Source organism: Mauremys reevesii, linkage group 11 (genome assembly GCF_016161935.1).
Source record: "Mauremys reevesii isolate NIE-2019 linkage group 11, ASM1616193v1, whole genome shotgun sequence".
Taxonomy (NCBI): domain Eukaryota; kingdom Metazoa; phylum Chordata; order Testudines; family Geoemydidae; genus Mauremys; species Mauremys reevesii.
The window spans coordinates 60,549,355-60,571,767 of record NC_052633.1 but is presented as its reverse complement, the minus strand read 5'-3'; the positions used below and the strand labels follow the sequence as shown (position 1 = coordinate 60,571,767).

Sequence of the window (22,413 nt, the reverse complement as noted above, 5' to 3'; positions counted from 1 at the left end):
AGGAGTGAAACAGAATTTGGGTGATGTAATACTGGACTTTCAGGTATTATGCCCATAGGTTATTAACAGTTAATTCCCAGAACTCCAAAAATAGATTATATAGGAGTAGATTAGAAATCTCATATAGTGAAGTCATTGGGGAAATAAATTATTTTTACTCTGAGCCTGAACCTGAGATATGTAGAAAGTCCTTAACACTCCTTCAGTGGGAACTTGGAGAACAGAGCACTCTGTTGGTTCAGATCTCATATGCACAGGTTCACTGTGTACTTGTCTACACAGGGAAATTGCCCAGCATACCTACTGCAGAATGAGCTATTCTATAATAGATATTTTGGAATAGGTCCCACTGTGGATACTGTTCTGGAATAAAAGTCACTTTTAAAAGTGTCCACAGGGGGGCACTATTCCAGAGTAGATACTGTGGGATAGCTTAGTCTACTGTAAATATGGAGGTCAATTTCCCACCGTAGACAAGGCCTATAACTAGAATTGCAATGATTTGAAATCTTCCTATTGATTTCAGTGGACATTGGATCAAGCCAATAAGCACCATCCTGCTCCCACTTAAGTCAATGGAAGTTTTGCTATTGATTTTATTGGGAGTTGGAGCAGACCCTACAAGTGGGTTCCAATTGTGTTTTCAAAAAATGTCTCAATAATGGCTCAAATCCTACCAATATCCACAATCAGAGAACATAAGTGAAGGGAAATTCTGCATGCCCATGTCTACTAGAATAGAAGCATTTGGCCAGTAGGACAGTTTCAAAGTGCTTGAAACGTAGTTAATGGATTTGATTCTCAGACTACATCTGAACCTGGGGAGCAATTTGCAGTTCATGTAAACATACCCATGCTAGCTTTAATCTAGCTAGATTGCTAAAAATAGCAGTGAGGACTCAACAACACTGGCTTTGGCACAAACTTTACAAGCATGCATGGTATATATTTGCATTGCCTGGGATGTGCCACATGCCTCCACATCCTCACTGCTATTTTTAGTGAGCAGGCATGGTGGGTATGTCTATACAAGCTGCAAATTACATCCCCATTTGCAGTGTAGATATAGTCTCAGAGGACCTGTGTTGGGAGATCTGCACTACCTTAGCATGCAATCTCCCCTCCCTAGCCACCCAGCGTGGAATCCATCAAGTCTATGCGGGACCTCACTACAAAGATTTAATTTACCTTAGATGCACTTAGAACAATCTTGCACTGCATGAGTAGGGACATATTAGCATATGTCTACAATGCAGCTGGGAGGTGTGATTCCTAGCAGTGGTAGATAGACTTGTGCTGGCTCAGCTTGAGCTAACATGCTAAAAATAGCAATGTGAACATTATGGCACTGGCAGCGGCTCAGGCTAGCCACCTGAGCTTGGACCCAAGTGGCTGGGTGGGCTTGGACTCAAGTACTGCAATGTCCACACTGCTATTTTTAGCACACTAGCAGGAGCTGAGCTAGCATGAGTGTGTGGTTTCCATGATATACAGGGTTTACAGTTTGGTTCAATGGCTCTCAGCACCCCCACTATAAAAATTGATCCAGCACCCCTGTTCATATGAGCAAAGGTTTGCAAATTCAGGACCAAGGTGAATCAAACAGAAAAAAAAATGGCTCATGTTGTTAACACTCTGATGAATACTGCTTTATAATTGAAACCTGGCCCCTAGTGGGATCAATTTCAAGAATGTTTAAACAGGTTGGCACTATTAGTCCATGAATTTTTCCCCCTGCAGCAGAATATATTGGAATTTATTCCTGATTTTAAAAACTTGACTAGCAAATGGACCACATACCCTGATATGGGTTGCATGACAACATCATTTTAATATTAAGCACAGTCATGACAAATATCATTCCTTAACATAAAAAGGTCTCATACAATATACACAACTTATAGAAAATGTACCTTGGGTCTAAATATATAACGTGGAGGCAGGAAGTCAGCCAAATTCTTCAGAATTAAAGGAAACTTGTATCCAGAATAGGACAATGATCTTAAATCATCCTTAGCCAAGTTTTCCTATCCCCCTTATACCCTGCAGTGGAGCTAAACAAGAGACCAGATGAGTGACCTGGATGAAGCTAGCAACAGATCAGAGGGTATGTCTACACGTTAATTAAACTCTCACAGCTGGCCCTTGTCAGCTGGCTTGGGCTACAGAGCTGTCAAATTGCAATGTAGACATTCAAGCTCAGCCTGGGCTCTGGGATTCTGCCCCCTCTCAGAGTCCCAGAGCTTGGGCTGCAGCCTGAGCCCAAACATCTAAATCACAATTTTACAACCTCATAGCCTCAGCACCACAAGCCTGGCTCAGCTGACACAGGCCAGTCGCAGGTGTTCAATTTTAAAATCTGTTGCAAAGAGTCTCAGAGTCTACATTACGGCTAGCGGTGTTTCTCCCAGGAACCGGGGTGTTCGAATTTACAGAGGGGATGAGGGCCAAGGGGTGAGACTGTGTGGGCGAAGGTAGGCTGTATGGCTCCATAGTAAAAACTGAAAAATGTTTTACGACCATTTTATTAGATTTAACTCATGTTTTTAAATCATCACACAAATTAAAGTTGGCTACTCAAGCCTACTATGAAGTACTACATCTACATCCTTTGTGGTTTCTTGTTGTAATTTTGCACAGCTCTGTTAATGAACTTCTCGAATGCAGTGCATTCATATTTGGGGCTTTTTGTGTGTCCGCTACCTCCAGTTCTTCATGATATGCTCATGATCAGGCAGAAGGTGACTTCTTTCAGAACACAAAATTCCATTCAAAGAATGCTCAACTGTAGCTGCTGTGACTGGGAGTAGCAATAGATTAACTCCAATTTCTTTCATCCTAGGAAACACAGAACAAAGATTGGGTCGAACCACTAGTGATGATAAGGAAGAAGTTGAAGTTAAATCTTCATTCATTCATGGTATGATATTCCACTCTGTGTTCAAAATTCTCTATTCTGTCCTGATTACATATCAGGTCCATTGCTGGTAGTGCCTCACTCTACTCAGCTGTAAGTGTTTTATAAGACATAGTGGTTGAGTAGAAGCTAGAAATCACTATTGTAGATTTGTAAGACTCAAGTCTGTGTTCTTTTTCAGCTGGCTTAACAAACACTTCTTGTGCTCTTCACTTAAAGATTCAGTATAAGCACCTTCATTTGTCAACTTCTGGGATGAATTCTTTGCTTCTTCCAGTACGTTTTCAATGGATAGCTCTCTGATTGATCCAAGGGTAGCTTCTATTGCTGGACAAAGATCTACTACTGTTATAGCAGATTTTTGGATAGCATTGTTTAATGACCCAAGTGGTTTTAAGAGTGGACTTACAAGAGAGAGAATGGCAATAATCTTCTCTGAACTTAGTAGCAAAAGTAGTCAACTAGCTGCACTGCTTAGATCTCTCCTATCTTGGTGGATACTTTCTAAAGCCAGTAATAATGGTTTCAGTAATTTAAAGACAACAGCCAAGGATCACTCATGAGAAAGCCAGCAAGTTTTTCCAGGTTGGACTAATTTGAACTTCAGTCCTAGTCTATCTTCTATTTGTTTACAAGATGTTCAGTTCTTTTGGACTCTTGCTGAAAAAAGAGCATAACAAAGCCATTAAATTCATGGCTTTTTTAATGTCTTTTGAGGATTCTGCAGCTCATATTAGTGCTAGTTGGAGTAGATGGTCTCTGCAGTGTGTATAGGAGAGATTATGGTTACACTTTTCTCTGAGGAAAGCTTGTACTCCACTATGTCTTCCAGAGAAGTTTGCAACTCCATCAAATGCATAAGTGGCCATCTGTTTGGGGTTCAATTTACAAGCATTTAACTCTTCTAAGATGTCACAGATGCAGCTGATATGTCTTCTGTAACCTGAACATCTAGAATGCATCTACTGGCCTGCCATGGACATCAGAATAACGTACTCAGTGACTTAATACTTGATCTCTATTTGCATTGGTACATTCACCAGCCATGTATGCACATTTTTTGAATGTGATGAGAGAATTCTTTGCTTTTTCGACTGCTGTGTCTTTCACTGTTGCACCGCATGGTTCTAGCCAGTTAGTTGAGTTTTTTGCAGAAAGATAGCGAGCATTTGCCAATCATGTTTGAAACCAGTATCCAACTTCAGGGTTAACATGCAACAATGCACTTAACATTGGCCTCCAGTTTGTAGTGTGTGGTATCTCTTGCTTAAATAGAAAGTATGATGCGACAGCCTTGTTGGTTCACATAAATTGAGTTGTGTCTCCAGCATTCTTAACAGCCTCATTAAGTACTTCTAAAATTGGCTTTGACAGTGACTGGCTTATAAGACTCTGCATGTTGATGCAGTCCAGAAGCATGGAGTTTTGCAGCCTTTTCATGTAGGTTGTCAGTATTGGCTCGGCTGATCAGTCTGGCAAATCAAGCTCCTCCACTTTTACTATATAAATCCAAGATACACCCACATCTTGAATAGTGTGTGCCGTTCTGGTCACCCCATCTCAAAAAATATATATTGGAATTGGAAAAGGTAAAGAGAAGGGCAACAAAAATGATTAGGGGTAGGGATTAAAAAGACTTGGACTTTTCAGCTTGGAAAAGAGATAACTAAAGGGGGATATGATAGAGGCCTATAAAATCTTGACTGATGTGGAGAAAGTGAATAAGGAAGTGTTATTTTCCCCTTCACTTAACACAAGAACCAGGGGTCACCCAATGACATTAATAGGCAGCAGGTTTAAAACAAACAAAAGGAAGTACTTCTTCATACAACGTACAGTCAACCTGTGGAACATTTGCCAGGGATGTTGTGCAGGCCAAAATTATAACAGGGTTCAAAAAAGAGCTAAATAAGTTCATGGAGGATAGGTCCATCAATGACTATTAGCCAGGATGAGCAGGGATGCAACACCATGCTTTGAGTGTCCCTAGCCTGTCCCATTTTTTTCACAGTTGCTATCTGGTAACCCTACAAATAATGCATTTTAAAAATGTTAGCCTACTAGGAAATATACATTTATATAAGTTTCCCAATCACAAATCTAGCATTCTGGAGCAAAGTCACTAAAATATAGTCCAACAAACAAATGCTCCTTTAATGTGTCCCTCTCTTCTCCCTCCACTCCACCCCACCCCACTCATAGATGTTGTCCTTGGTCAGTGGAGACCCAGAGTTCAGAGGTGCTTTCATGTGAGTTCATCTCCCACCCTGGGAGCTGTAGAGGGGAAAGTGGGAGGGAAGAAGACATCTTGCTTGTTCCTCCCAACACTCACCACTCACTCTGGCCACTTACCACTTGCTCTGGTTGCACACTCTGGCCAATGTTGTTTGTCATGCTGCCATTCACTCCACCACTCTGTCCCCAATGGCCCTGCACCATCACCTTCTGCTGCCATCTGCCACTGTGACCTCTGCCAGTCAATCTCTTGAGGTTCCACCCAGCTCTCAGTGATTTCAGCTCTCAGTGGGGAACCGCACTGCTACTGCAGGCTGGGCAGTTTCTTCCACAGAAACACTGTCCCACAGCAGGTCTAAGTACTTAGATCTGATTATCAGTGATTTCAGCTCTAGTGGTCACTTAAACCAAAAGACTCCCTATGGAGCCTAATCAGCTCTATCTTTAAACGGGTTGAGGGGCAGGTTAAGTAGTGCCTGTGACTCTTAGGCAGAGCCCACACCAGCAAGCAAAACACCTGTGCCCCACCCTCTCTCTCCCCACTGGGATCTGGCATCCAGACCCCCTGCTTAGCGAGGTCAGTTCAGCTGAGGTGACCAATGCTTAATTTTTAATGAAAGAGATGCCAGAACTCAGGCAAGTTTGTTACTTTCATAACTGATGTGGCAAGGCCAGAGGTCCCAGGGATATGATCTGCCAGGCCTAGAGTGCCAGGGCTCAGTCCTGGCAAGCCCTAGCACAGATTAAGCACTGAGGGAGACCCCCCTCATTCAGGCAGGCTAAGCACAGTTCTGCAATAAGGATAACATATGATTACCCCAGCATTCAGTACTAAAGTGATTTGTAACCTAGCACCAGCCAAAATTGATCACTTGGACAACACAGCTCTGTCGCTGTATACCTAGGTAGAGTAGGTGTGTTCATGTAACTACAGTCAGGTCCTGAAGCCTTTCGCCCTACCTCTGGCTCATCACTAGCTGTCAGGAGAGAGCTCATTCAGACCTTGCTTACAAATCATAATTTGAAATTATTAGGTTGGCCAATATAGCCGAAACAAATGCACTGACATTGTCATAAACAGCTGTATAAGAAAGCTAGTCTTTGTTCACACTTTGCAAACCCATTATGCCTTCTCAGGTACAAGTATTTTATCATATACTGTATATCAGTGGTGGACATGGCCCGTCAGGGTAATCCACTGGCGGGCAATGACACAGTTTGTTTACATTGACTGTCCGCAAGCACGGCCACCCACAGCTCCCGGTGTCCGCAGTTTGCCATTCCTGGCCAATGGGAGCTGCGGGAAGCAGTGGCCAGGCCGCGCCACTTCCCAGCTCCCATTGGCCGGGAATGGCGAACTGTGGACAATGGGAGCTGCGGGCAACCGTGCCTGCAGATGGTCAATGTAAACAAACTGTTTTGTGGCCCACCAGCAGATTACTGTGGCGGGCCGCAGGTTGCCCACCACTGCTGTATATGCTTTCAAAGTGCGTATTAATGTTTCAATTTCAATTCAAATTTCCAACCAATGACTAAATTGGCAATACTGTATGTAACTGGTTGATCACTGGGGGTGGGGGTGTTGGGAAATCTCTGTAGGCTAGAACTACAGCACTAAAAATAGCAGTGTAGATGTTCAGGCCTGAGCTAGAGCTCAGGCACTGAAGCCTGAGGACAGGGTAGTCTTCAGAACCCACGATCCAGCTCAAGGTGCAATGTCTACATACACCGTTGTTTTTAGCACTGTAGTGTGAGCTCTAGTCTGTAGATCTGGGCTCTGAGACTCGCTGCTGTGAGTTGTAAAATGCAGTATAAACATATCCTTAGGCCTAGAACATTTAAAAATGTTACATATTATCAGTGAAGTTGATAACTAATCACATCCTCTAATTTGAGGCAGACAGGGCACAGGCCTGTGTATTGATGGAAGGGATGTTCTTGAGGTTAAAGCACTGGACTGAAACTCAGGAGTTCTGAGTTCAATTCTTGATTTAGCCACAGAGTTCCTGTATGATTTTGGTCACCTATTCTCTTTATATGACTTAGTTGCTCATCTGAAAAATAGGCATACTACTACTCCCTTCCTCCTGCCCTTTGCCTATCTAGCTTGTGAGCTCTTTGGGGCCAGGGGACATACACTGTCTCTCACTGTAAGTGTGTGCATGGCCTAGCACAATGGGACCCTGATCTCAGCTGTGGCCTCTAGGGTGCTACTTTAATGTAAATGATAATCAATAATAATGATGGAGCAAACTATATCAATGCTGGTGCAATATAAAATCAAACAGATACGCTAAGCTAGGTTATTGAATTTATCTTCTATAAATGAAGCCAGTTTGCAGGGAAAGATGGGTAGATCAAAGTCCTATTTACCTGATGGCCTGGTAGCAGCAGTGCTAGATTTCCCACATAGCTAGAGTGTGATTCAATATAGCCTTTTAGGGTTTGCTGGCTCCTTTTCCTCCTAGAGATGGGAGAATAATTCAATCTCCATGCTCATTCAGTCATTGGCCTCCTTCTGCAACTAGAAAAAAGGATGCCATGAGACGGTGCAAAATTTGATGGTGACCAGAAAGATGGCCTTGTAGATCCTATTGAATTAGTGTTAAATACTTATAGGTGGCAGAGGGAAAACTGGGCTGCACTGGGCTTTCCAACTTATTTCATAAGTTTCTTGAGAAAAATGACTCATTTAGGATATTTCCTCAAAGAATTCCAAAGAAAACAACATGTCTAAGTTCATGGTAGACAATAGACATGCTTTTCTGCAATCCTATTCTCACTTTTATCTAGCCTCTCCGCACATAAGAAAAAAAAAACAAAAAAACACTTAAGATAAACCTGTCACCGAAGTTTCCACAGACTTAGCTTATCTGCCCCACATATTTCTATACTATACTACAATATAATAGGCTGTTTATTTAGGTCCAGATTCTGATTCTTTTACACTTATAAATCCAGGATAACTCCACTGGGTTTAATGGAATTATTCAGATTTACACCAGTGTAACTGAGACTAGAATCCATCCCACATACTTTATATGTAAGAGAGAGTATGTAAATTTAAAGTACACTTGTTTTATCTGAGGCTCAGACTACATAATTATTAAAGATCTAAGGTCAGGTCCTGTCACTCACTGTTCCTTGCTCCTTGATCAAGGGGACTCTTTGAGGAGTAAAGTACAATTCAGTATAAAAAAAGTATGGCAGAATATAGCTATTAGTGAGAATGGAGAAATAAACATTTCTAGGTGCTATTTTGTATTTAATTTCTTCTTGCCTTTAAATAAGGTTGAAGATCATTTTATTTTTTTAAAAAGAACTTGCTAACCTGACAGAAGCTTCAGAGCTCAACATGTAATGCAGCAGCTACATGTATTTGCATGTTCAAGTGTTGTAAATTGCAATTAATGACCTGATTCAGTACCCAAACCCAAAGCTGAGACAGATTTTCAGATTAGCATGTGCTCCAATATTTTTCCAAAGAGGACATTCCTCTTTGTAGACCTACATTTCACCCATGCAATGATACAGTTGTATATATATATACATGCTGTGCCTAGTGCCCTCCAACTGAACCACAGTGCATAGTTCAGGAGACCCAGACAATAACCATCTGCCTTAAACAGATGGGATCAGGTAAAATGAATTCCCAAATTCTTCTAACCCTAAAAACCAACTAAAGAAAGAAGCACATCTGAATACACAAAAAGTGCATTTTTATAAAAATGTAAAACAAATAGTGAACCATTCCAAGATTATGCATTTCATTTCTCAGCATATAAATGAGGAGCATTCACTCTGGGCTGTTCATACATTTTACATTTAACAAACATCCATATGTCAAGTAGAACTTCCACACCCTTCCCTGCTGGAGTTTTCTTCTTTCAACTTGGTAGGGAACATTTATGATCTTTATTCCACCAAATAAATCTAAGGAATAGATTTTGCTCAAGGCCTCTATTTTTTATTTTCAGAGAAATGAATCAATTCATGGTTCAGGCAGTCTTGTTATTAAGACGGCCGTACATCTGTGCAAAAAAAAACCCCAACCTAATTCATTACACAATTTTATTAAAATATTTTTAGATTAAGCTCTGGCTAATTTCTTTAGTTTTATAACTCTGAAAGTAGTGTTCTTAAGATCTTTATGTCAAACTAAAATTTTAAATCGGGATTGTATAGTATACGTACAGAGCAATTTGATGATATGGAAAATACTTTGTATAGAGAAAGCTCAAAATCCCTTTCCTAATTACTTAAATACTTCACTCCTTACTCAGGCAAAACTCCAATTGCCACTGTCATCAGCTTTCCCTGAGTGAGGAGTGCTGGGCAAGATCTACAGTCTTTTAGAAATTAATATTCGCTTTGCATGTATTGTGTCATGATCATACACACTGCTTCATATTTCTTATATACTACAGAATATCAAGCTGTGCTTTGTTAAAATAAGTCAAATTAATTTAGAAAATACTCCATCAAAAGAATTGACTGTGACAATTTACAATTTACTGTGACAATTTTGGTTTAAAGAGATATATTAATTTCTTAATCGGATACAATAGTTGCACTTAAATAAATGACTAACTGGTAGAATTTTTTATCAGTTTGTGAGATATTTCTTCTATATACAAGAAGGTACACAGATAGAATAGTAATGTCTTTTGAATAGGTGATAATTTTTCAAAAGGTATCCACTGTAATGTTAGTTTAAATGTGATTTAAACAGTACTTTGATACAAATAATATTAATCTTAAACAAGCACTGAACTGTTTTTCCCTACCCCCTTTAGCCAATATGTAAACACTCTAGTATTCTTCATCGGACTAATGTTGTTTAAAGAGTTCTTGTTTATGTACTATATAGGATCTGTGTAGTTTGGTACATTTGATATCTTTAACCCATTACCTATTTAGTGCAGTCTCTGAATTTATTTTTACAGTCTCCTGTTGTGTGTCTTGCTTTTCAGGGAGATGTCCCCTTTAATGTATATCTCTGTAGAAGAATGGATTATCTCACTGCATTCTGTGATCTCTTAGTTCATACAATAAGATGCAGACAATAAAATGCCTCCTTTTTCTGTCTGTCAGTTATCCACAATACTGGCCTAGCCAGCTTAAAATCATGGAAAAGACCTTTTTTTAAATTGTGATGTGACACAGGGCATTGTATCAGAGATTGAAAGGAAGAAAGCCTGTTTAATTCACAGATAATACAATAGTAGTGCTTTTTAATGACCTAGTGGCTACATATTCCCTGTTCATTGAACCATCCAAATTTACACTCATCTAGAGAAATATACATGTGGTCAAATATTAGAAATGTTCTTAATAGACTTTCCCTCTTGAGCCCACATTTCAAATGCTGGTTAATAGAAGAAATGAGTTCACATAATAAATAAAGCATATGATGTATTTTAGGACTGAGGCATTGTCAGCTGTGTTGGAAAAAACAGTGCAAGATTTGTCTGCTCTGTAAGTTTCATTCAAGCAAGTTCTGTTAGTTCATTACTATAATGAATAACAGAAACCACACAAAATGTAAATAGAAAAAAATGTTATTTAATTATTTTAATTGGCAGTTACCCAGATAATGCAAATGAACACCAAAAGCCAAATTCTGCCCTCAGTTACAGTCTCACACATCACTGAAGGAGTGTAAGGGTTTCCCTTAAAAAAGGGAATGTGTCACCACATTTGTACCACATGTTCTTCAGATTTACAAATGTAACACGTTCTCAGATTTAGCACTGTCCTGGACTTGAAGGAACATGGCTATTAAATAATTTGACAAAATAAGCAACTAGGTGTATGTGCCTGGCATCTTAAAATTGCATTTTATTCTGTTTTTATCCACTGGCAGGTGTTGGAAGTCTGAGTAGGTAGAATACTGAGCCACAAAAACATAAGAACAAAAATGGCTATAATGGGACAGACCAATGGCCCATCTAGCCCAGTCTCCTGTCTTCCAATGCCAGGTGCTTCATAGGGATTGAACAGAACAGAGTTATTTATCGAATGATCCATCCCCTGTCATCCAGTTCCAGCTCTGGCAGTCACAGATTTAGGAACACACCCAGAGCATGGTGTTGTGTCCCTGACCATCTTGGCTAATAGCCATTGATGGACCTATCTTCCATGAACGTATCTAATTCATTTTGAACCCAGTTATACTTTTGGCCTTCTCAGCATTCCCTGGCAATGAGTTTCACAGGTTGACTGTGTGTTTTGTGAAGAAGTACTTACTTATGTTTGTTTTAAAGCTGCTGCCTACTAATTTCATTGGGTGATCCCCAGGGCCAGATTAACTCTCCTGTGAGCTATTAGATTTTGTGGGGCCCTTAGGGGTTTGGAGTGGGGGTGTGGGCTCAGGGCTGGGGCAGGGGATTGGGGTGCAGCTCCAGCTGGGGGGGGCTCTGGGGTGGGGACAGGGATGGGACAGGGGGTTGGAGTGCAGCAGGAGGTTCGGGGTGTGGGCTTTGGGCAGGAGTTTGGGTGCAGGAGGTTCTCAGGGCTGGGACAGGGGTTAGGGTGCAGGTGGGGGTGTGGAGTCTGGGAGGGAGTTTGGGTGCAGGAGGGAGCTACGGGCTAGGGTAGGGGTGCAGGGGGGGTACGGGGTGCAGGCTCCAGCTGAGAGGTGCTTACCTCAGGCGGCTCCTGATTGGTGGCACAGCAGGGTTAAGGCAGCCTGCCTGCCCTGGCTCCACGCTGCTCTGCTCCCCGATGTGGCTGGCACGTCCGGACCCTAGGCAGAGGGCCCAGGCGCTGGGGGCAGGGGCAGTGCACAGAGATTCCTTGAATGCCCCCTCGCCTAGGGGCCTCAAGAGCACATCGGCGAGCTGTCACTCACGGCTCCAGCCCCAGGGGAGTGGCGTGGGGGGGGGAGGCGGGCGCTGAGGCTCAGGGACTGTCCGACCTGTGGTGCAGAGACTTGCCACTGACCAGATGAAAGGAAGCAGAGGGCCACATCCTCCAGCTGCCTTAGCCCAAGGCCCTGGACTGCAGCCCCTAAAGTCCCTGCATTAGTCCGGCCCTGGTGACCCCTAGTTCTTGTGCTAAATGAAGAGGGAAATAACACTTCCTTATTCATTTTCTCCTCACCATTCATGATTTTCTAGACCTCTGTCATATCCCACCATAGTCATCTTTTTACTAAGATGAACAGTCCCAGTCTTTTTAATCTCTCCTCATATAGAGGCAGCGGAGAGGAGAGCTTTGCATTTCTTTGCAAAGATCTCTGCCAGATGACCAAGGGGCAACAATGATGGATTCCAAAGGAAATCCCATTCAACATCACTGGCTGGAAGATATAGCTATCATTTGGAAATCTTACAGGAAGAGTTAAAATGGGATTAAAATGATGAAGGTCCCCAAGATTCTGTCTGCTTTAATGTTAGTTCTACTCAGCCAAGCTACAGAGAGACCTCACAGGAAAAGAAATGTGTGCGGAGTATGCCTTGGTTCCATTGGTACAGCGTCAGGTATTTTTGTCAAAGCCTGCCCTGCCTTAACATCACACAGTACACAGGTTTTTCCATTTGTTTGCCATGCATCATATTCCAAAAAGATTAGTCCTTTTCTAGTCAAGCAGTTTAAAATTAATCATGGTTGTTATTTTAATCTGTGTTCACCATTAAGAATTCTTGCAGAGCAATTTTACTTGTTACCAATTAAGATCTCCCAGTGGAAGTTTATGATTACAGCAAAAGCAACCTGATGAATACTTGGCACCTCCTTAGTTTACAAGCATTAAACCCATGAGCATAGAGACGTGCTAATACTTTAGATGACAGTATAACACAGTTATTTAAGAAAGCCTCTTTTTAAAAACTTGTCCTTAGAAAAATGCCATGGAGTCCATATGCTGTCTCTCTCTCTTCATCTCTCAGGGTTTTACATCACTGTAGTATATATGTTTGGCTTTTGTTTTGTTTTGTTTCCTGATTGTACTCTCTGAAGTCTAGAACATCCCAACACTTCCAAAAATTCTGGGACCAAGGTCCAATCCTGGTTCCATTCAAGTCAATAATAAAATTCTCATGGACGTTAGCAGGAACAAGAGCAGACTCTTTTATACCTGGGAAAGCATACTGTGCTTCAATACCAATTCTTTTTTCTGTTAAGGGAAAAAGTGAATTACAATTAGGGGCCCAAATGTCAATCATTCAAAATTAAGATCTACTGTTGCAATCGTTACACATTGATGTTACTGATGCAAACCTGAGGGGGTCACTGAGCAAAGACTGCAGGAGCAAACCCTTGCTTTTCCAATTATTTCTACATATTATTCTGCCCTTAAAATTATATATAGTAATAAAATTTAGCCAAATATGAAACAGCACTGGTTGACTACGTGAGAAAATACCAGTGCAGAGAAAAAAAAATCTTTTCTGTCCAAACTTTTGATACTATTTATAGGCCCAGGATGGAGTGGGAGGAGGGAATAAACCCTAAAATAATCCCAAATGTTCCAGTGCATGTTGATCTACTGAGACATTCATTACTGTGTAACCACTAAAATAGCTTCAATGGAGTTAAATCAGCGTTGAATTTGCTCTACTGGTTTTTTTTTTTCAAATAAGCCAGAGAAAAGCAAAACACAAAACAAAAAGCCATACAGATTTTTTTTTAAAAAAAAAGAAACCCCACCTCAAAAAATAATATTCCAGGGTTGTCACTCTGTGTGCCACTGTGAAGACTATGACGTCTGTAGCGTCACTGTGAAGCCATGGAAACAGCAATAAGCATGGTGGAGGGCTCTTTTTGTTCAGCCTACCACCAGATTGAATTGTCACCGGGTTTTGTGATCTGTTACCATCCCATTTTTAAGTTCTCAGTCCTTCTGACTTATGAATTACACCTATGCAAGTTGATGTTGATGTAGTCCCATTTCAAACAGGACTGCGTTTACGCACTCTAGGTACCTTTTAGAGCACACCAACAGGGCCTACAAGGGGCAGTTAGTGCACAGCTCTTTAGAGGACTCTACAAGTCCCACCCTCTCAGTCCAGGCTCAGAGTGCAGGGACCAGTTTTCACATGCCCCAGTGCAACTGCCCCAGACTCCAGGGCCCCGGTAGGCTACTCAGATGACTAGACTTTTTCTATTTTTTTCCTCTCTGCTATGGCCCACTTGCCCCAAAGTTCACCCGCTACCACTGCAAGCAGCACACACTATAACCCCATACATACATAGCTCCTCTCCACAGCATATACCACTCATTCAGCACCTGCACAAATCAACACAAATCTCCCAGCACAACACAATCAGCACATACAATAACCTCGAGCCTCACACGGAAGCCTAGAATGTCTGAGTCAGTGTAAAGAGCTGGAAAAAGGTACAAGGATGATAGTTTTTGTTTAGAATATCACCAGGTTCAATCATCACTTGGATTCACTGTCTGTTACTGTCTAATCTTTAAGTTCCCAGCTATTTTTGTCTTTTTTTACACACGTGACTTTACAAATTATACCTGTGTGACAGCACGGCTTTCAGCTACTAGTGTGTGAGTGTGTGTATGTATCTTGTTTCAGATAGTGAATTTCTACCTTTACTGCTGTCTTAATTCTTCGTATAACAATAAACTGTCTAAGGTTCTTAGTGTAAGAAAACGGTGGTGGTCAAAAACAGCTGTACTTTCAGATACTGCTGAGGTAGCTCTGCTTATGCTTCTGAAGTTCTTTAGAAACTGAAAATCTGGAGGTCTATTTTAGTAGCATGCTATGAAACATGACCTAAACATAACCAGTCCTCTTGGGAGTATGATTACAGCAATAAATTTCTATGTTCCACAACAGATGGCTATGCCACATGAAGAAAGTAAAATATATCAAGCTCTGTAAAATGAGAAGAAAAAGAAATTTCTGCTCCCACATCTAATTAAGTGCCTTTTAGTTTGCTGTTGTACATGTGGTACCGTAGACATTCTATATGAGCGCCGTGACATCAGTTTTAGTCTCTTCTGTCTCAGACTGGTTGCTATAAATCAGCCCACGCTGTAAGCAATGTTGAAGGAGCTAAATGTTCAGAATTTGTATCTGTCTTTTTTATTAGCTAGCCTAGAGTAAACCAGGGGCTATCGTTCAATGTCAGGTTCAATGCCCAATGACCCTATAGGTTAAAATTGTGGCAGCCACAAATCCAGGGCATAATGAAGTCTAAGAAGTGGTCTATGCTGATTTATTAGGGCATCTGTCTGACTCTAGACAATCTAGTGCTGCTCTTGTATAGCATGAGCTATTCCCATGATCCTTAGCATATTACAGATTTCTCTCTTTTAAATCTATAATAAAGCATTCAAGATAGTCTATCGAAACCAGAGAGGATTTTTTATAGTATTCATTGTCATTCTTAAGTTTTTAATCTCAATGTTACTCTGTAAACAATAATAAAAAGAAAATGCTGACTTTAACTCTGCAAAAAACATTCAGTTTTCAGGAATAGCTGAATGTCAGTTCACAATTCAATAAAGTCCTTATATATGTGCTGGTTTTCAAGGAGTTGTTTCCATTTTCTTTATTCTACTATTCATTTCCATTTATTCATAATATTGTTATTCAGCTATACTGCTACTATTAACCTTCATTCTTAATCAAATGCATTTTACTGAATATTGTAATTTTACATGAAAACCCTTGGTATAATAATTCAATTTTAAAAGAAAATGGGAACTGAATGGCCACAAACTTTTGTAGTCTAGCTTTAAATGAGGCTAAACCCATGTCTGAAATGTTATTTTAATCCAATTTTATATCCCAGAGGACAGGAATGTTCATCAGAGCTATATCAAGCAATGTGAAAATCCACCTTTTTTGAGAATACAGGGTTTTCAACTGAAAAATCATCGGAACTTAATTATTCCTCTCCTGAGAGCAGGTCTGAGGTGCATTGGTTTAACCTATTTGAGAAAATTAAATTATACTTGTCTCCAAACTTAATGGAGGACTTCTCATATTCATGAACCTTCTATATGCAGAAAGAAAAAATAATCAAATATTGCATACAAAAATATATGGATGGTAAATATTGCATCAGCTTCATCCCTGGTATGATTCCAGTGGCTTCACAGTAGAGTTAGTTCAGATATAAATTTGGCTCCTATGCCTATACAAATGTGAGATTGTCAAGACTGATTCCCCACTCTGGCACTTCGAGTGCAGAAGGTGGGGGCCCTCAAGGATTCTAAAAATTAATACTGGCCACTCCAGGCTTGTATTAAACTCCCAAGGGTACAGTGTTTCTCTGACCTTGGAAGGGTAGATGCTGCCATCACCCAAGTGCAAAAACCCCTTTGAGAGCCCAGGAAGGCACGCTTGGGAATTCCTTCCTGTGGGGTACCCTCAAGCCCTTTCACCCCCACTTCCGGGGAAAAGCTAAGAGAAAAACAAAGAAAATCAGCGGTTGCCACCAGCTTATTAAACAACATGTGCATAAACCTCTTAGGACACAAAAATCCAATCCTGTTCTTAAAAAAAAGTAAATTTTATTAAAACAAAAAGAAAGAAAATATATCTGAAAACTCAGACTATTGCTAGATTTTAAAAAGAACCACTTTTTAAGCATCAAAACAACTTTATTGAGGTCCAGCTTAAAGGTTACAAGCAAAACAAAAGTTGGCAGCCAGTATCAAGCGGAGTGTCCCAGGGGTCGGTCCTGGGGCCGGTTTTGTTCAACATCTTTATTAATGATCTGGATGACGGGATGGATTGCACCCTCAGCAAGTTCACTGGGGAGAGAGGTAGGTATGCTGGAGGGTAGGGGTAGGGTCCAGAGTGACCTAGACAAATTGGAGGATTGGGCCAAAAGAAATTTGATGAGATTTGACAAGGACAAGTACAGAGTCCTGCACTTAGGACAAAAGAATCCCATGCACCGCTACAGGCTGGGGACCGACTGGCTAAGCAGCAGTTCTGCAGAAAAGGACCTGGAGATTACAGTGGATGATGAGCTGGGTACGAGTCAGCAGTTTGCCCTTGTTGCCAAGAAGGCTAACGGCATATTGGGCTGCATTAGTAGGAGCATTGCCAGCAGATCGAGGGAAGTGATTATTCCTCTCTATTTGGCACTGGTGAGGACACATCTGGAGTATTGCATCCAGTTTTGGGCCCCCCACTACAGAGAGGATGTGGAAAAATTGGAAAGTGTCCAGTGGAGGGCAATGAAAATGATCGGTGGCTGGGGCACATGACTTATGAGGAGAGGCTGAGGGAACTAGGCTTGTTTAGTCTGCAGAAGAGAAGAGTGAGGGGGATTTGATAGCAGCCTTCAACTACCTGAAGGGGGGTTCCAAAAAGGATGGAGCTAGGCTGTTCTCAGTGGTGGCAGATGACAGAACAAGGAGCAATGGTCTCAAGTTGCAGTGTGGGAGGTCTAGGTTGGATATGGAACCACTATTTCACCAGGAGGGTGGTGAAGCACTGGAATGGGTTACCTAGGAGGTGGTGGAATTTCCATCCTTAGAGGTTTTTAAGGCCCAGCTTGACAAAGCCCCAGCTAGGATGATTTAGTTGGTGTTGGTCCTGCCTTGAGCAGGGGGTTGGACTAGATGACCTCTTGAGGTCTCTTCCAACCATAATCTTATATGATTCTGTGAAAAAGCATTTGGGGTTAGCCCAGAGGAATCCATAAGCCATAAAGAGATAAAAGAAATAAACCTAATCGCGTCTTCCTGGACATTTCCTGATCTACTTACATATCTGGGGTTTCAAATGAGTAGCTTCTAGGTATGAGCTGATGATTTGTCATACATGGTCCAAGTTTTTCACAGCATAGTTCTGCCCTGTTCCCTCTCTCCCCGAGAACAACACAAACAGGGGAAGTTTTTTCCCATTTTTAAAAAAATTCTAGCCTTCCCATTGGCTCTTTTGGTCAGATGCCCACTCCCTTCCTTTTACCTATGCAGGGAGACTTTTTAACCCTTTACAGGTAAAGCAAGTAGAGAACAACTACTAAGAGGGATTTTATAGTTAACTGGCTGGCTGGGTGTCCATAAAAAGGGAGCTACCCCTGCACCTTTCATTTATCACAGAGATAATGGATGCTCAAAAACTGTACAGCAAATACAGCCTGAAAAGTGTTTTCCTATAGCTACTTAGTTATCACATGTCATGTGTAACAACTACAAATCTACATAAATAAAAAAACTGGTGCAATTTCACAAACTAATAAAAATCTGACCAAATAAGTTATCCACTTATAGAGGGAATGAGTCATCTAAAGTTAAATAGGATTTGTTGAGACAAAAGAAAAAAAAATCAGAGAAAAAGCCTTTTGGGATGTTTGTACTATTTTTTACCAGGGCAGCCCTGGGACAACCTGCAGAGCACAATTCTTCAGAAACAACAATACAGCACCAAAACCATTCATGTTGCAAGTTGTCACTTTTATGAATGATATTTCAGTAACTTTAGAGAGTTGCAAAAAATGCATAGTAGTATGGCTTACATAATGGGGATCGGCCATGGTATCTGGCATCATTGGGAACACTTCAGTAAAACCATCCAAGTAAAGCTATCCAATCAAGTTGCAGGCACACATAGGGAAAATGTATTTAGAATTGAATAGCTACTTTATTGCAGCAGAACTAGGTAAACTGATAACTTATGAATAGATTACATTTTCTAAGGCAAACACATGCAGGGGAATTTTCAAAGTTCTCCTGCATCCAACTTGCCTAAGCACACAGAATTCGATGGGATTTTCAAGTGCTCTTGCACATTTCTCAGTTGATCAAGATGGAGCAGAAATCTCAGGCATATAGGTATATTATATATGGGTATATATTAGCATATGTAAATCATCACTTTATAGATATGCAAATTGGGTCTGGACATCCAGTGGTAATCGATGTGAAAGCAGGAGATATGGAAAATGCTTACTAGAGCATCAAGACTGCCTCTTTGTCACTGAAGAGACAAGGTGGGTGAGGTAATATCTTTTATAGGACCAACTTCTGTTGGTGAGAGAGACAACCTTTCATTGCAGCAGGCTTGTTAACCATTGCTAGTTTGGGTTTTAAAACTCCGAATATCTTACATTACCATGTTATCACCATTTCATGGTCACTTATGTTACTCCTTTCACATTCCATTTGAAAGAGACTCCTATATGCAAGGAGACCAAACTGCCTGGTAAACCCACTCCAGTGAAACTGACAATAATTCTAAGCAGGGATAAGCATAGCAAATGCTTGGAAAACAGAGTATTTCCACAAACAGGGATACCTGCAGACATATTTAAAAATCTTGACAGGCCATGGATATGATTCCACTCCTAGAGTTATGACTTTCTGTGTGGTTCACTGTTATTTCATCTGTGGTTAAAACTCATGTGAGAGTTTAATGTTTGTGGGTGGGTATTTAAAAGAAGTGCAGATCTGGAAGTTCAACACCTGTCCATCTTATCTAAAGTCAGCAGCAAAAACTATGGAATATCGTATCTCTTTCCAAAACAAATATATGCATATAAATTGTACTTGCCTCCATAGGTTCCAGCGTTGCTCTTCTAGCTGAGTTACTAAATGTTCTATGTATTTATTTGAGTCCATATACTCCTAAAAAGAAAAGGACCAAAATATTTTTTTCATATATATATATTATAACATTTGTAAAATGTTGACTAACTAACAGAGATATTCTGTGAGGGTGAAGGACCAAATGGAATCCTACAACACATAAAACTTCCATTGACATAAAAAAGCAACATTAACGGAAGCTTATATTTGGGCTGGAAGAACCCTTTATAAAGCCAATTGTTACCACAGATCATAGAATCTCAGGGTTGGAAGGGACCTCAGGAGATCAGCTAGTTCAACCCCCTGCTCAAAGCAGGACAAATCCCCAGACAGTTTTTTTTTTAACCCCACTTCCCTAAGTGGCCCCCTCAAGGATTGAACTCACAACCCTGGGTTTAGTAGGCCAATGCTCAAATCACTGAGCTATCCCCCCTGAAATTAGTGGAGAAGATGTATAAGTATCATGGTAGGCCATGGTATGTATATTCATGAACCTGCATATTATATCCAGAATTCTCCTCCAAGTCTCTAGGTGTTAGGTTTTTGATCAGAGTTGGAGTGGATAATGTTTTCTCTTCAGGTCTTGGGGTTTCTGGCATAAAGCTGTGTCTGCTGGGCAACCATGATTTGACCCAAAGGTTTATTTTGTTGCTTGCATCACAGTTTGGAAACCTCAAAAACTGAATTTGAATATCAAACCAATTCAGCTCCAGGATCCTTTTTCAGTTCAACTTTTTCAGGTGCAATAACAGTATGATATTATCAGCCACATGAAAGCTACAGTACTTTTCGTCAAGTGGAATTTCAGATACAGAACAAAAATCATCAATTATTTTTCTGTTGCTGAAATACTGTTGTCTGTTCTTTAAACAAAAATTTATTTCTCTAGAGAAACACTTACTTCAGCAATAGAAAAATAACTTTCCAGGATGAAAGTAACTCTAGAGTGATATTTATATAAAATATTTCAGAAAGACCCCACAGAATGACATATAACATAATATGCTGTGTTACTGTGGCAGTAGCTTCAGTACAGCCATAGTACTTTTAATCTGACAGACTATCAACAATATGATTCTCTGGCAACATCTAATGAAAATTCCAACTTGGGTTTCTGGAGACAAAGGTTCTTCTTTTTATGGACTCACTGGCAAGCCCCATCCCTATCCTTGTGTACTATGGTTGCTTGTCTAATGTTATTTACTTTGTGTGCCTGTTGCCTAATGGCTGGTCTTTGTTCAGCCATTTATCTTAATAATTCAGGAATGGAAGGCGGTATTACAATGGGGACAGTACATTATCCCATCTCTCCGCAAGGTGACAATAAATGTCACAAGAATTCAACCATCATATTTTATGTATAAAATGTAGTTTTTATTTTCCAGGACTGAAATTGTTCTAAGCAACTGTCTAACATTATAGGGCTTAGCGTTGGGTGAGAATAGACGGTTCTCAGGAATGCAGCTAAACTGTTAATAATTTTTGGATTTAAATAACAAAAGAAATAAATTAAGCTAGAAACTATCCAATAGTAACAACTCAATATACAATTACAGATATGTAAGTATAGCAATAGTTATCCACAAACACCTATTTCTGCTTGTGAAAAACAATCAAAAAGATGATCATGTGATTACCAAAATAAATTGTGCACACACTACCGTACATTTTTAACTGCAATTATGTCTCAGTAAAGGAGACTTCTTCAATTGCACCTCTGGCAACACTACACCATAGATGGGGCCTGATGGTTAAGTCAATTGGAAAAGTATTATTGGCAGGATTTCTACAATGAGGATATGATTAAATGTTCTAGCATATGTTTCTGCCCATGGTAATTATTTTGTTGTTCTAATAAAAAGCTACATTCACTCTTCAGAGGTTACATTGGTTGATGAAACAACAAAAATTCCTCTTATAGAAATTCTCTGAAGTAGGTAGTAGTAGACACCTGTTCCATGCAAATGGAAATAATCTTAGTAATATTTTGTTGAAATTTGGCATTGTTTGTAAGGAACTGAATATTATGAAGCTTTCCACTAGTTTCCTTATCTTTCCCAAATTTCTACCCCCAGTAGTAGTTTCCAAATATAAGGACAGATTATGCAGTCTTTACTTAACCAAACTTCCCTTGAACCAGATTTTGTGCTGTTACAATAATATAAAACTGGAGAAACTCCATCAACTCGGTGGTGTTAATCTAGGTTTTACATCACTGCAATGGAAATCAGAATCTGACCCATTGGCTTTATCTTGGGTCTGTACCGTGTCTGTTTTAATAGAGTTAAATTTTACATGAAGTACAGTCATCATGTAAATTAGATAGTGAGCTTTTCTGAAGCTAAACTAAGAAAAATCATTGTGTAGAATGTGTATGTTATGGCTTAGAAAAGCTACAATATGCAATTGCATAATGATGATTACTTGTGGTACCAAGTTGTTTGAAACAAACTTCCTTGTAATGAATAGCTTTTACTATATCACATATAGCAGAAATTAGTATTAATAACCTCTTTATATCTTATTTTACTGTAATATGACTCACTCCTGGTTTATACTTGAGTGCATTTTGCCCTGCAGCCAAGAGAATCAATAGTTTTATTACACACAATTCTACTGCAATAACGTGAAAAGTTAATTTTGTAGCTATTTTTGTGAAAAATATGGTCAAGTGCACAAAGTCAATTGGGAAAAAGAAAATATATATTTATTTTGTATATTTTCTGCCTTAATGTCAAGTTCT

At 40.2% G+C, this 22,413-nt stretch overlaps 1 protein-coding gene across 11 annotated transcripts in view; it reads right to left on the bottom strand.

Annotated features, from left to right (window-relative positions):
- Positions 1-22,413, bottom strand: part of NCKAP5 (NCK associated protein 5) — a 580,968-nt gene that overhangs the window by 340,161 nt on the left and 218,394 nt on the right. For 9 of the 11 annotated variants that reach the window (XM_039495322.1, XM_039495320.1, XM_039495324.1 and 6 more), the window contains one exon: positions 19,636-19,709. In XM_039495322.1, the coding sequence (XP_039351256.1) occupies positions 19,636-19,709 (74 nt within the window). Of the gene's footprint in view, positions 1-1,913; positions 1,982-7,525; positions 7,585-19,635; positions 19,710-22,413 lie in introns of those variants that run through there. The other 2 variants (XM_039495329.1, XM_039495331.1) reach the window with 2 other exon arrangements.